General features: G+C 37.5%; 1 protein-coding gene across 1 annotated transcript in view; it reads right to left on the bottom strand.

Moving 5' to 3' along the window:
- Positions 1–2,796: 2,796 nt before the first annotated feature.
- ERMP1 (endoplasmic reticulum metallopeptidase 1) overlaps positions 2,797–14,493 on the bottom strand; it is a 53,730-nt gene continuing 42,033 nt past the window's right edge. The window contains exons 9-15 of the mRNA XM_044657036.1: positions 13,473–13,647; positions 11,152–11,342; positions 7,243–7,395; positions 5,753–5,955; positions 4,917–5,032; positions 3,938–4,101; positions 2,797–2,961 (exon numbers count right to left, since the gene is read on the bottom strand). Coding sequence (XP_044512971.1) covers positions 2,797–2,961; positions 3,938–4,101; positions 4,917–5,032; positions 5,753–5,955; positions 7,243–7,395; positions 11,152–11,342; positions 13,473–13,647 — 1,167 coding nt within the window. The remainder of the gene's footprint in view (positions 2,962–3,937; positions 4,102–4,916; positions 5,033–5,752; positions 5,956–7,242; positions 7,396–11,151; positions 11,343–13,472; positions 13,648–14,493) is intronic.

Here is a 14,493-nt window from a genome sequence, read left to right as displayed (position 1 = left end):
ACTCAAATCAACAATCACCAGGGTACGTGTCCACACATACGCACGCACATACACACGCACACGCACACATACTTTGTATATATGTTTTTATAAAGAATGCTTCCTGAGTCAGCAAGCTGGCTATCTATTCCTCAAATATGCACACAATTATTGCTTCAGTGGTGATATTTTAAGGGTTCATAGCATGCTTATTTACATTTGTTAAACCGTGACAACAGGAAACTCCATGTGACAATCATTCTTGAAGTCAGAGGCACAATGTAAAATTCAGAAATAGCTAAATCACCCTTCTTCATACTTTCTCCAAACATTGTGCTACTTACAGCTTAAATGCTGTATAAAATAGAGCATTTGTTATGATTTTAAAAGACCTTTCTCAAAATGAGTCACTGAAATGATCTTATCAGAGGCTCTAAAAAATATAAATGAGTTCATTTATTCTAGATGCTACTGGTCTGTCAAGAACAGCTCAATGTGCTTATTAAATAGCTCTGAGTATTTTATTTATTTGAACTTTTCTGGCATGTAATATAAAAATGGAAATATTGCATTAACATTCTAATAAGACTAGTGATATCTCTGTACTAAAACCACCTGGAAAGACCAACTCCTATGACAACCAAACTTCATAAAATGATCAACACAATTAAATGAAGAATATATTTTAAAAGGACAAATATTCCAAAAAAGTAAAAAAAGAAAATCATGATTACCACCAAAAGTGAATAGCAGCATCCTCCTTATCCAGGAAAAATACAAGGGAGATATTATTTTGCTTTCTAGAACATTTATATCTATCCCTAATAATAAATTCTAATCATTTCAGATTTTAGGTTAAGCACAAGGACAGAAAATGTGTATCTACTTAGACATTTATAAAGAGAATCCCTTTTCTGTCCATCCCATTTTCATAACCATGGAATAGAATACTCTACAATAGCTAAAAAGTTCCCACATGCCTCAAGCCTTCAGCATCACAAAATCAGAAATGATCTTTCATCAAAAGGCCTAGCAGTAGCCAGACACAGACACTGAATGGAAGTTTGGTGCTTCAGAAACAGTAAAGCCTCCAGAATGCAATGTGTAATAAGCCAAACCTTCTGGCACCCAACTTTTAGGGAGTCCTGCTGCAGTCTGCTGCCCATGGGGCTCACTTTAGTTTTAATGAGACACAAATTAGGTAGGCAACTTAGAGAAGATATCCTATTCAGTGGTCCCCAGCTTGTAAAAGCAGACCACCTTTTCTTACCATCCTATTCTCACTTCTAAAGGATATGGAGACTTTGCTCATTTTAGGGAGGTAGACACTTCTCTGTTTTTTCATCTCTAATCATGGGACCTTATCTAGTTTTTCTTAATAAAGTGAATGTTTAGTTTGTAGTCCTGCATATTTGCTGAAGCTTAATAAGTATATCTATGCCCTCTTTTTTATTTTTGATTAAGGAAAATCTAGTAGAGTTTACTATCCATCTGCCTCAACCTGTCTGCTATAGGGACTCAACAGTGACCAAGGCCATTTTACTGATAGCAAGCTATCTACAAGTGACATAAAATTGAAAATGAAAAGCACATTACAATCAGATACCAAATTCCCGGGCACTATCACATCATTTTCACAGTATGTTCTGGGGTTCAATCTCACCAGAAGACACATCTTCAAACTCCCAAGGAAAACTAGCCATGCAAGAAAATAAAGGAATGGATTTATAGAACTAATCTTATAATAGAATGCAACATGAACCCAGTACAGTGTCTTCCATATAAGACATCTTAAAAGACACAGAAATAGCCCAGAAAAATAACAAATCCTAAATAATAGAGAAATCAGAATAAATATTTATAAAATATTCAACCATATCAAAAAAAAAAAAAAAAGGCCCAAGGGGCAGCTCAGTGCTCTGATGCAGCAAGTTGGGGTCATCTTGCATCTATCTGTGTCTAGATTCAAGCACTAACAGTTCCCTGGAAAGAAAGGCCTATGAGAACCCAAAGGAAAACTTGGCTTCTCCTACATACTCCATTCCCTAAAGTGGTATATTCAAGAGCAAGTACACAGATTTCTAGAATATAAGGCATTGAAAACACCATGGCCGAGATATGCAATGGTGATCCAAGACACTGGCATGCAATTCCCAATATTGGTGAATATTTCACAAGTGTAGCAATGTGTGGGCACTCTTCAGTTTCTTTAAGGATTACAGTTCATTAGAGCTGGAAAGGGACTTTGAAAGATCATCCATTCCATCTCGATCCTTCACACAACCATATTATCCCCTACACAGTTCCATCCTAGTTAGCATCACTACTTCGTACATTGTTCTACCCACTGAACAACACAGACACTCTATGGCTTTAAATCAGAAATGCTAATACTTGACACCTTGATAACACTTAATTCAACATTGCCTGATTTCTACATGATCCTGAGGGAACAGTATCGTGTTCCCTTTTTCTTAAAAGGTCACATAAGAGATACCCTTGCAAATGGCAATGACTACATAGGCTTTGCTCTCTGGCATTTTCAAGAATCAAAAAGGCAAACTCTCTAGTGTTCTGCTGCTTGAAAGTTTTTCCCAGCCTCTTTTCTAGCTGAAACAAGGAATAGCAAAACTATCAGTTGTCAAGTCAGGCTTTCCCACCTATTTTAAGAAGCTCAGCTTCCATAGCACACTTAAAAGCCATAGAGTGCACCTAATCACAACTGCTGAACCAAGCCAATTCCCTTCCTAAGGTCATATTCCATGTCAGACAGGAATGGAGGATGGCACTAGCCATGTTCCTACAACTGGACAAAGATTAAAATACATAGAGCTCATAGGTGCAAACCCAACCGGAAGGAAACGTCCAGTCTGGGAACCTGTCCTTCAAGGCATCCAGCTGGGGAGACCTCTTGTCCTCTCCAGAAAAGTAATGGGCAGCGATGGCCACAGTGACCATTCCCTCAGGATGTTCTTCTGAGACCTGGCAGAGAGAAAGGGGCAGGTTTCATTTAGTGTTTGATCCCCCTCATCCTGACTAATCTTTTTAGTGTTTCACTCCAAATACAAATTTAAATCTGCCCAAATGGGAAGCACAAGGTAAAATAAAAAGTTACCATCTAGGAAAATGCATATTTTGAGGTCAAAACCTCAATGAGCAGAATGAAGATGAGTGAAAGAACCAGTAAATGTGCAGCTCACATGCAGAATGAAAAGAAAAAGAGAACTGTTACCAAGCATGTGCCAACAGCCATTTTGCTAGAGAAATTAATTTTTTCAATGATGTCTGGTTACAAGAATTGTTTAAAATAATTTTTTAAGTACATTTTCTAACCAAGTAGGGCAAAGTCTACAACCCAAGGTGCTCTGCCTTGGACTAGTCATATTCCTTTATAAAGCCCAAAGGAAACCCACTACCCTAAGGCTCTTCAACCTTTTTCAACAACATGTGCGTCTGAATCACCCCCCGCACCAGGTCAGTGCCAAGCCCCTCCCCCATCCCTAGACCCCGCCCCCCACCAGAGACACCAAAGAGGAAGGATGCGCTCCCATGGGCTTGGTCAATGGCCCGAGTGCTTTGCTCCCCTCTAGCTCTACCACCTGTGAGCCACCCACCTTACCCCCGTGCTCTCCCATTGACAGCTGGGCAGGGGTGGGGGATGGGGGAAACATCATCAAGGGAGGGGAGGAGCTCCGCCTTTCTAGTTGGGGGGGAGGAGGGGGTGTGCGCGCTCTGAGTACCATAGGTTCGCCATCACTGGCCTAGGCACAAGCTAAGTGCTGGGTCCCAGCTCAGCTAGTCCATTTCACAGCAGCTGCCTCTCACCTGAACCACCATCACCTCATTCTATTTCCAGTTTGGTGATTTAACTTCTGTGGCCTGACTAAGTTCAGTGACAGAGAATTTTCTAAAGTAAGTGCTGAGAAATCAAAATAAAATTCAATTTTCTCCTTCCCACCTGCACATCTATCCAGAATTGCCAGGGAGAAGCCTGTAGTCCATGAGAGTAAAATACAAAATAATCTCCTCCTTTACTGGTAACTGGTGTGCCATTGCCAAGAGACCATTGGGAAAGTGTTGACCCATCATGTGTTCGGACATAGAATGACATGTGACTAGGACCTATATGGTAAGAAATAGAATAATTTAAATTGAATAAGGAAAATCATAATAGTAAAAAGTCAGCCTTCTCCTGCCCAAACCTATCCATGAGTGTCCAAGTTGCAAATAAAATAATTTTAAACCCTTATCTTAGAATCAATACTAAGTATTGGTTCCAAGGCAGAAGAGGTATGGGCTAATTGGGAGGGGGGGGGGGGTCATACAGCTAGTGTCAAAGGCCAAACTGGAACCCAAGACCTCCCATCTCTAGGCCTGTATCCAATGAGCCACCTCACTGTCCCAAATTGCAAATATCTTTTGACTCACCCCTAAAATTTAGTTTGTATTTATATAGTTCAGAACAGTTAGTGAGAATGAGCTTCAGTTTCTAGGACTGATATGTACACCATCCTCCGCACAGCCCCAAAAAGGTGTTATTTCCAATAAGGAGAGACATCACCTATGATTAGGTATTTGTGCTCACTTTCAAAGAGCAACTCTTATGACATTACAGAAATGATCAGGTACAACCCTGTAAATAAAGCTAGCAAAGGAGAGAAAAACTATAAATTGGCTTTAGGTTATAGAAAGAGCAGAAAAAAAACAAGATCAATAAAACAGAACAGTTTACTTGTGCCAAATGGAAAGCTGAATTTCATTAAGCACAGTCCCTAAATGAAGGCAGTACATATTAACTGGAAATGGGAATATCCTAACCTGGATCAACTATTTTTAGAGAAACTACAGACCTTTCCCACCTTACTCATCATGACACTAAATTAGAAAAACATCAAATAAGAGAAAAGATAAAAAGAAGACATAATAATCTTACGTGCCTGTTACTTCAAAGGTTAATTTCATAGAGTCCCAAGGTGTTTGTTCTTTCGATATAAGTCTGAAGTGAGCAGGGTTTCTGGGAGAAACTTCTGGTGCAGGAAGATACCAGTTTTTCCTTATTTAGAAAAAAAAATTATTTTAAGAGCTTTAGAAATGCTTTTACTATGGGATGGAATCTCATGTGAAGAAAGTATTATGCACATTTTTTCAACATAGCATCTGAAGCACCAAAGATGTGTAGTTTAAAGTAACATCATAATTTCTATGTCAATAAATCAATTTCAAAAATCATCTGGTTAATTCTTTCTGTAGGGAAAGAATCTAAACAGCACCTCCTAAAAGACCAAAAGAATTAGCCAATAGTAAAAAATGATCACCAAAATTTAGGTTAATATAAAGGGCTTTAATCCCTGATACCACTGCTCTCCTTGTATCCTCTTGCCTTGGGACCAGGCTTTCCTTCCCAAAGCATAAAGGCTTCCTAGAAAACTTTTCTGATTTTTCTAAAATATCCAAACAAGCTAAATGAGACTGAAGCTTCCTGCTTAATAATATAGGCTACTGTATATATAATATAGTCTCATAATATAGGCTACTGAGCAAGCCTGCCCTTTCCAAAATTCCCAAAGAAAGAATCCCTAAGACTGACAAAACTGAACCACTACAGTGAGAAACATCCCTCAAAACAAGCAGAACTCTGAATGACATAAACAGTAGGAAGGATTCATGATTCTTCATCAGCATAAATATTTAATAATGGAAGAATGACTCACTAATAAGCATTAGAAAATCTCTGTCCACAAAGGCACCTAAAAATAACAATGTTCCTACCAACCTGATTAAAAAATGCACTGGAAGGTACCAAGGGAAACCACAGAGGGGAGCTGCCTCCTCACAAGGGGCTCTGATAGTGTCATTGATCTCAGGAATGTGGGGAGTGATGTGAGACATTCCAGTGTAATCAAATCCATTAATCCATATTCCAGAGTCTCTTTTCACTACATTTCCATCCAAGCCATGAAATGTTCTAGTTAAATGCTGAAGAGGAAAGAACACTGATTAAAACAAAATAAAGCAAAAAACTTAAATCAGGAAAAGGATAAAGAATCATACCAAAAGATGATTTTAAAAAATAAAAATGCAATTCTCCCTAAGCAATAATGTAAACTTTGCAAGTACTTAAATACTGAGATAACTTCAAGTCACAAAAACCAAGCTGAACCTCCCAAAAGATTTCTCCATACCATATGGATTCCTTTGCTCCCCAAACTGATTTCCTATGGCAATTAATCTTTATTCAGGAACCTCCTACTTTTAGTTCTTTTCTCCTATTTTGTTTCAAGATTTGTCCAACAATCAATAATTTAGGGGCCAATTAAACAACCTAGGAATTATCCCAGATTCATAATTCTCCTTCTATTTTTCTTTCTTTTAACAACTTGTTAGCATGTCTATCAAAAAATGAGGGCAAGAATAGGACAGGCAGGCCATATCTAATCAAACACTGGTATTACTCTACAGCAGCTCAGAGAGTAGATTTCAACTATCCAAAAGAATGTAAAAGGTTCACATTATTCATTAGTCTCCATTATTAGTCTCTCATTATCATGTGATGCAAAGAAGTCAACTTCAATTTTACCAGCATTCTTCAATACAAAGTCTTTATTTTGCCAAAAATTTAGAGTTCAGATTTATTGTCAGTCCAGAAGAATACAACTTATTTATCACAGAGGATTTTTTAAAATCCTTACCTTTTGTCTTAGAATCAATACTGTGTATGATATTCCAAGGCAGAAGCGCACTAAGGGCTAGGCAATAGGGGTCAAGTGCCTTGCCCGAGGTCACATAGTTAGGATGTTCTGGAACTAGATTTGAACCAGGGCCTCCTGTCTCCAAGCCTGGCTCTCTATACAACTGCCCCTACAAGATGACTTATAAACTGATTGATAACAATTATCTATGTATTAAAACTTAAAACAATTATCCTCTAAGCATTTTCCCAATGTAGTAATTTTGAAAATACATCATAATTATTTTTCCTTGTTCTGGTTTGACTAAGTGAACATTTTTCTATTAACTGTCTAAGAAATTAACATTTTATCTGATCAGAAAATTTCCAGCTGACAAATACTCTTCTTGAAAAGTTTACCACTACTCAGTTTTTTCCTCATGGCTATCCCCTCAAAAAAGATGAAGATCAGCTCAGCAAGGTCAGACCAAGAATGAGAGTCTGATTTCCTAATAACTAATGAATCTCAAAATCTTCCTAAAATCTTAAAATAACTCAACATAAAAAGTTTTTTGTTTATTTTGTTTTGTTTTTACCTGAAGAAAGACTCTTTTAGGCTTTGGATTAGCAGGATCAGCACTATATGGAAAGAAGATACCACTGCAAACAAGAAGGAATGTAACTGCACACACTGAAGCCAAAACTAATATCGTCACCTTTGTGTTTTTGGCAAGGTAGATGAAGTTAATCTGAAGTACAAAACACAAAAACAGGCATCAATAACAGATTGGTTAAAAGATTCTATTAATGCACTCAGGTTAACTTACACCATAAACTTTTTCTATCACATAAAAATAAAGTGGTGAGGAATTTCTAACATAGCTCTATCCAACATCTCGGACACAGAGCAAGGATTGTGTAAGGATGCTGATTGTTCAAAAAGATCCCAACAGAGCAGAGGTCCTACGCAGAGCTGTAGACACCACCAAATCAGTCATAACACTGCCTAACTTGATGGTCAGAAATCAGGGAAAATAAAGCAGGGTGAGCACTTCTTGCAGGGCGCTCAAATGATTATGCTCTGTGTTCACACCCACTTGTTCTTCTACCATAAAACTATAATGGCTATCTTAGCACAGCACCAAAAAGGATCATCTAATTGGGCAGACAAGAAAGAAAACATCAATAACATCATAAAATTACAAGAGCGGTATCTCAGCCATCTACCTCCAGAGAAAAGAACTGATGGGAGTTTTTTGTGTCTTCTTTCACAAGATGATTAATATGGAAACATGTTTTGCATGACTGCACATGTATAATCTGTATCAAATTGTTTACTATCTCAGGGAGAGGGGGAAGGGGAGAAAAAAGGAGAAAATTTGGAACTCAAAATTTTAGAAAATGAGTATTAAAAATTGTTTTTATATGTAATTGGGGAAAAACAAAACATTTTTTAAAAGAGCAGTGACTCTAAATCTCTTCAAGGCTGGTAATAATACAAAAATTCAACCAATATAAATTATCTATTATGGGCCTAGCACTGCAGAAAGCACTGGGGACCTAACATGTAAAGATAGACTTTCCCCAAAAAACTTATTTTCTACATACAACTTCTAAATTCAATGCACAGCAACTACATGGCATGGTTTTATGGAATACTGTTGATGGCTCACGGAAACTAGCTCTAAATAGGTGTTCAGAAAATCATCATGACCTAATAGATAATGCTGGACAAATTCCACCTTAGACACTTACTAGCTGTGTGACCATGAACAAGTCCCTTAACCTCTCTCGGCCTCAGTTTCTGTATCTGTAAAATGGTGATAATAATACCTGTAATATATATTTCACTAAGTCACTAGAAGGATAAAAACATATATAAAAGATTTTGAAAAGTTTAAAACAGTTTATATAAAAATATAAACATTATCTATCATCATCATCATCATATCAGATTAAGAACAAAAGGTCCTTAGAAAAATAATCAGAAAATGAGGCCTAAGGAAGTGACTCACTTAAGCTCACAAAACCATTAAGTATCAATATCCAATCAATAAGGAGAAAAATAAAAATAAATAAAATAAAAAGTAGGTCAATTGGTTTGGAATGTCAGGTGTGTGAAAAGAAGTAATGTGGAAGAAGGCTGGAGCTGTAAGGCTTGAAATGACCCACAAAGTGTCTGCATTTTGCCCTGGGGGTGATAACAGACCCAGCACTCCTATAGGAACAGCCAGCCTCTGCTACAGGGGACTCACTAGCTGGGCAGAAAAGCTCCCTACTTCAGAAGGCTGAGTCAAGAGCCTCCTGAACTGTGTAAAACCAGGCAATGCCAGTCCTAGGAGGTGGATTCCACAATGTAGTAGAAAGGGCACTTGCAGAGCACTGTGCCTGGCACATAGTAAGTATTTAATAAATGCTTGTTGATTGACACTTGAAGGCAGAGGCCCTGGGTTGGTTCACGACCTGCCTTTTCTATTCATTTAGAATCTCTGTGTCCTTGGGCAGAGCTCTCAATCTTTCCAGAGGCTGGAGGGGCTTTGGAGATTTCTAGTCCAAATCCCTTATGTTACAGATAAGGAAACAGCTTCAGATGATAAGTGATCTACCCAAAGGTTTATACCTAGGAAAGGCTGAAAATTAAAGAAATAAAATAAAATAATGTCCTTAAGAGTTTCAAATACTTTTCAATCTTCAACATAAACTAGGGAACCCTAAGTAGACTCAGTCTTAGAAACAATGAAATGACAGACCACCAAAGCAGAAAAACTGTGAACCAGGAAATTATGATAGTAGTGCTTCTATACACAGTCCTCTACACCCTTTGTCTTTCTTCCCCAGAGGAGCTCCTGTCTGCTCTCAGCTTCAGGCTTTTCTGTTGCCCTAATGAGTCAGAGGAGAGAAAAGGAAGAAGAAAGGAATTGGAAGACGACAGGGTCAAAGATTCAATCTTGGTCAAAAAGCTAGTCTTCCTGCTCAAGTTAAAATAAAAAGTTAACAAAACAATGGACAAGGATTTGTTACATACCTTGATTAAAGTCTTCAATAAAACAAATAGCCTTCATTAAATAAAAAACTGGGATTTTACAAATATTTCCAAAGTTAGTTACCAAAGAACTTAAGGATTCTACCAACATAGCATAGGGTTGCTCAAAGCAGGAACCCTTCATTTACCCAGCTCCAGAGCACTGAATTGTTATCCTCAATTCCTCACTCTCCCTCACCCCACATACCCAATAAGTTTGTGAAGTCTGACAATTCTACCTGCCCAATAGAGCTTGTGTCCATCTTTCTCTCCACCCTTTTCCAAACATCCACCACCTACTACCTCTCAGGCTATCCTCCCTGCAGCTCTCCTTTTTCCAATCCATCCTATACACAGCTACAAGAGTAATATTCTTACAGCACAGGTTATATAGGACCATGGATTTGGAACTATAAGGAATCATGGAGGTCACAGAATTCAACCCTTTCATTTTAGGAATGAATATGCGGCAGCATAGGTTAAATCTTAGATTAGTCACATGTCTAGGAATTGGCCAGCCTGGATTTGAAACCAGACCTTCTGACTCCAAAACTAGCCTTTTCCCACTTTATCATGGTACTTCCCTGCTTGAAAAACTAGTCTATTACCCCTAAAGTTAAATATAAAAACTTCTGTATGTCATTTAAAGTCCTTCACAACCTAACTTGAATTTTTTTAGACGTTATAATCCTTTATATACTTTTTGGCCCAACCCAACTATTTGGACAACAAAAATGTCCTTCTTGTTCTTTTTCAACTCTGTGCCTAGAATGCCTGCTCAGCTCCTAAGAATCCCTAAATTACTCCAAAGTTCAGCTTAAGAATCCCTGCCTATACCCCAGCTGTTGAAGTCTCACTCCAAAACTGCTTACTTTATTTTGATTATATCCTGTATATACTTGTGTGTTATGCCCCTTCCCCTATAAAATCCAAATTGCTTTAAGACAAAGACTGTTTCATTTTTGTCTCTATATCCCATATGACTAGCATAATGACTGTCTATATATAGTAGGTGCTTAATAAATACTTGCTGATTAATTAATTACATCAATAATTCATCCAGGATAAGATGCTACTAAATTATTATTAGATCCACAAATGATTGTTCCTCCTACCCCTAGCTACAATATGTGACCTAAATGTTATATTTCCCACAGGTTCATAAAAAACATTAATAACCATTCAGACAGGCTTCGAACCAAGTAAACCACTAATGGATCTCAATTATCATCTGCAATAGTCTTCACAATCTCAAAGTCAAATATAACAAAGACAATCTAGAAAGAAGTTTAAATAGAGAGCAGGCCAAAATTCAGTGTATGTAATCCACAAATTTTTCACTCAACAATATTTATGTGGCTCTTTTTTTCCCCTTTAATATATCCTCCCCAATTCCTAAAATACAAACATGACTGCTACATCTAACACAAATTGGACTTCGAAAAAATTTGCTTTTAAAAGGAAAAAATAAAATTTTTCTTACAAAATAGGAAGACAAAATCATTGCACAGAGAGCCAAAATGGAAGCCAACACAACATCAGGTGGGATTTCTGAACCACTTCTTCCCAAGATGGGTGTAAACATTTCAAACACTGCCCAAATGAGGTACAGTGCATAGAGATATGGAATAAACATGCCCAGAAGGTAAATCATGATAAATCTTCCTTTGGCACCTGTAAGACAAGAGGGAAGAAAAAAGTTTACAATCTGTTCTGAAGTCAGATCTAGATTTTATATCATCACTATACATTTGAAGAGCAATTTATAGGATAGATATCTAATAGTTAAACATTTAAAAAAGAAGGTTCAATATAGTTGTCCCTTTTGTAAAACTTTAAATATTGGAAGAGGGCAGAAAGATTCAGATATAGTAGCATGTAAACTCCATGTGTGTATATGTGTGTGTGTGTGTGTGTGTGTGTAATGGTAATACATAAGACTATTTGTCAAAGACATGTGAAAGTCCCTGCTTCTTCTGAGACTTATGTTCTACCAGGAGGTAAGGCTATAACACACACAGAAATAAGCAAGAGTTGATAAAAACTGAGGAGATATGGAATTTTTACAATGTGAGGAAGCATGAAGTAGATGGAATTAAGGAAGGTTTCATGGGAAAAAATAGCATGTGAACTGAACCTTAAAGACAGACAAGGATTTGAGATTTAAAGAAGAGAAAGTCTGAATTTATGTCAGGATGCCATAGCAGAAACAGATGTCAGGTCTAAAAGGACAGAAATGACCTAGACTAATAGAAGGGAAGGCTCTGGCACTTCCAAATAACAGAAGCCAGCAAGAATAAGATACTAGTGGTAAAACAGGAGCACAGGACAAAGGCAAGCTGTACCTGGCTAGGACCAAAAGAGAAAGTTTCTTTCTAGGGGCCAAGTTCATGTGCCATCTACTATGAAAAGTCCCTCCTAATCCCCTTAAGTGGTCACGGCTTTCTCCCTACTCTTATTTCTATATGGTTATCTCTCCAAAAGAATGTAAACACCTTAAGGACAGGTACTATTTTACTTTTTAGTCAACCTGCCCAATCTCCTGCACATAGCAGCTATTCAATAAATGTTTAGTGGATTAGGTTGGAGAAAAACCTAGAAGCACATTTTAATAAGATAACAGAGAGTCTTTGAACTCACATATACTCAACTTTCCAATTGTTTGGATAGCATTCTTTAGATTTTTTTTTGTTTGTGATCAATGATAGAATAGGCTGGGAAGAAAGAATATCATAGAAGATTTTAAAGAATGCTTTTCTCCCCACTGACTAGTCATTAACTTTAAAATTAGGCTGGGGACTCACCTACTCATAATAGCTTAACTAACTGTGGTTCTCTGGAAACTAGAGGCCAGAGTTGCAAAGCAACTAAAATTTAAATATGTTTACCATTTTAGAAAAACTCAAGTGATGGCAACAATCAGATCATGGAAACTAATGAGATTACTGGTTGATAGACCAGCATGCCCTATCAACAGCCAGGATGGAGTGATGATGAGACAATTCCTGAAAACTGAAGAAAACTCCCACCTCAGCAAAATCTGGGAGAGAACAGTCTGTAAGAGGCAGGAAATGTCTTAGTCATCATGACCTTACAAGTATAACTATACCATACTGACCTTCCTTTTTTTTAAATTTTAAACCCTTAACTTCTGTGTATTGACTTATAGGTGGAAGAGTGGTAAGGGTAGGCAATGGGGGGGTCAAATGACTTGCCCAGGGTCACACAGCTGGGAAGTGTCTGAGGCCGGATTTGAACCTAGGACCTCCCATCTCTAGGCCTGGCTCTCAATCCACTGAGCTACCCAGCTCCCCGCTGACCTTCCTTTCTTTTGAAGGGAAGAATAGAGGGGAAGACAACTAGCTAGGGATAGTTACCATGTTCTTAGCTAAAGAAAAAACACAGATTATCCTATAGAAGGCACTATTCTAGAAAATTCATCCCCAAAGCAAAATGAGCCTAATCAAAGTGCTCATTTCTAAGCCTCAGGTATTTCAATTTTTAATGTTAGGAGTCACTCACCTACATCTACTAGAATCTCAGGTACATTTTTATCATTTGTTTACTTGGATTACAGTGAAAGTCTAACAGAAAAAGAAATAGCAAAATAAATGTAATTATCTTCTATTTTAGCTATAAGGTCCTTTAGGAACACAAAGGAAGGAGAACTACAAAGTATTCTGGCCCTTAAAACAAAAACACCCTACAAAGCAAAGATCAAGGTTAAAAAATATGCCGAAGAAACATATCTGGAATATAATTAGAGGAAATCTCCCCCCTACAATTGTATGAAAAAGTCCCTACCATTTTGCTTGAACTCCTTATTGACAAGCAGCTTTGTGAGCAATGGAAACACCACCCAGATAGCACTAAGAAATGCAGAACACAGTCCTTGGGAAGTGAGCAGAAGAAGAGAACTACAATGCACGAACACTGAGATGTCAAAAAATACCTCTCCCAGGTATTGTTCATTTGTATGCTGAAAGAAAAACAGAAAGTTTTCCTTGGATGGTTTTGTTTTCTTTTGTCTTGCAATTTAATGTAATCACTTCAATATTCTTTTAAGTAAACATTCTCAAAGCAACCTCCTCCCATACTGGCATATAGTATCATTAATACTTTGTAACCAAACCAAAGTTGTGAAACCCCACGAAACACTGTTGAGCTGATAGGTTGCTCTTGACATTTTTCCTATGCAATGATATCCTAAAACATTATTCTCATCAAAACTATGATTTTGCAGAACTAATTAATTTTTCTAAATAAATAAGTCGTTTAAATAGTGCTAGAAGCCATCCCCCATTCAATAAAAGGGCAAGGGATATGAATAGGCAATTTTCAGTTAAGAAATCAAAACTTATCAATAAGCACTTGAGAAAGTGTTCTAAATCTCTAATAATTAGAGAAATGCAAATCAAAACAACTCTGAGGTACCACCTCACACCTAGCAGATTGGCTAAAATGATAGCAAGGGAGAGTAATGAATGTTGGAGGGGATGTGGCAAAACTGGGACATTAATCCATTGCTGGTGGTGTTGTAAATTGGTCCAACCATTCTGGATGGCAATTTGGAACTATGCTCAAAGGGCTTTAAAAGACTGTCTGCCTTTTGATCCAGCCATAACACTGCTTGGTTTATACCCCAAAGAGATAATAAGGAAAAAGACTTGTACAAAAATATTTATAGCTGCGCTCTCTGTGGTGGCAAAAAATTGGAAAATGAGAGAATGTCCTTCAACTGGGAAATGGCTGAACAAATTGTGGTATATGCTGGTGATGGAATACTATTGTGCTCAAAGGAATAATAAATTGGAGGAATTCCATG

Source organism: Gracilinanus agilis, chromosome 1, assembly GCF_016433145.1.
Source record: "Gracilinanus agilis isolate LMUSP501 chromosome 1, AgileGrace, whole genome shotgun sequence".
Taxonomy (NCBI): Eukaryota; Metazoa; Chordata; class Mammalia; order Didelphimorphia; family Didelphidae; genus Gracilinanus; species Gracilinanus agilis.
This window is presented reverse-complemented; position numbering and strand designations above follow the sequence as displayed.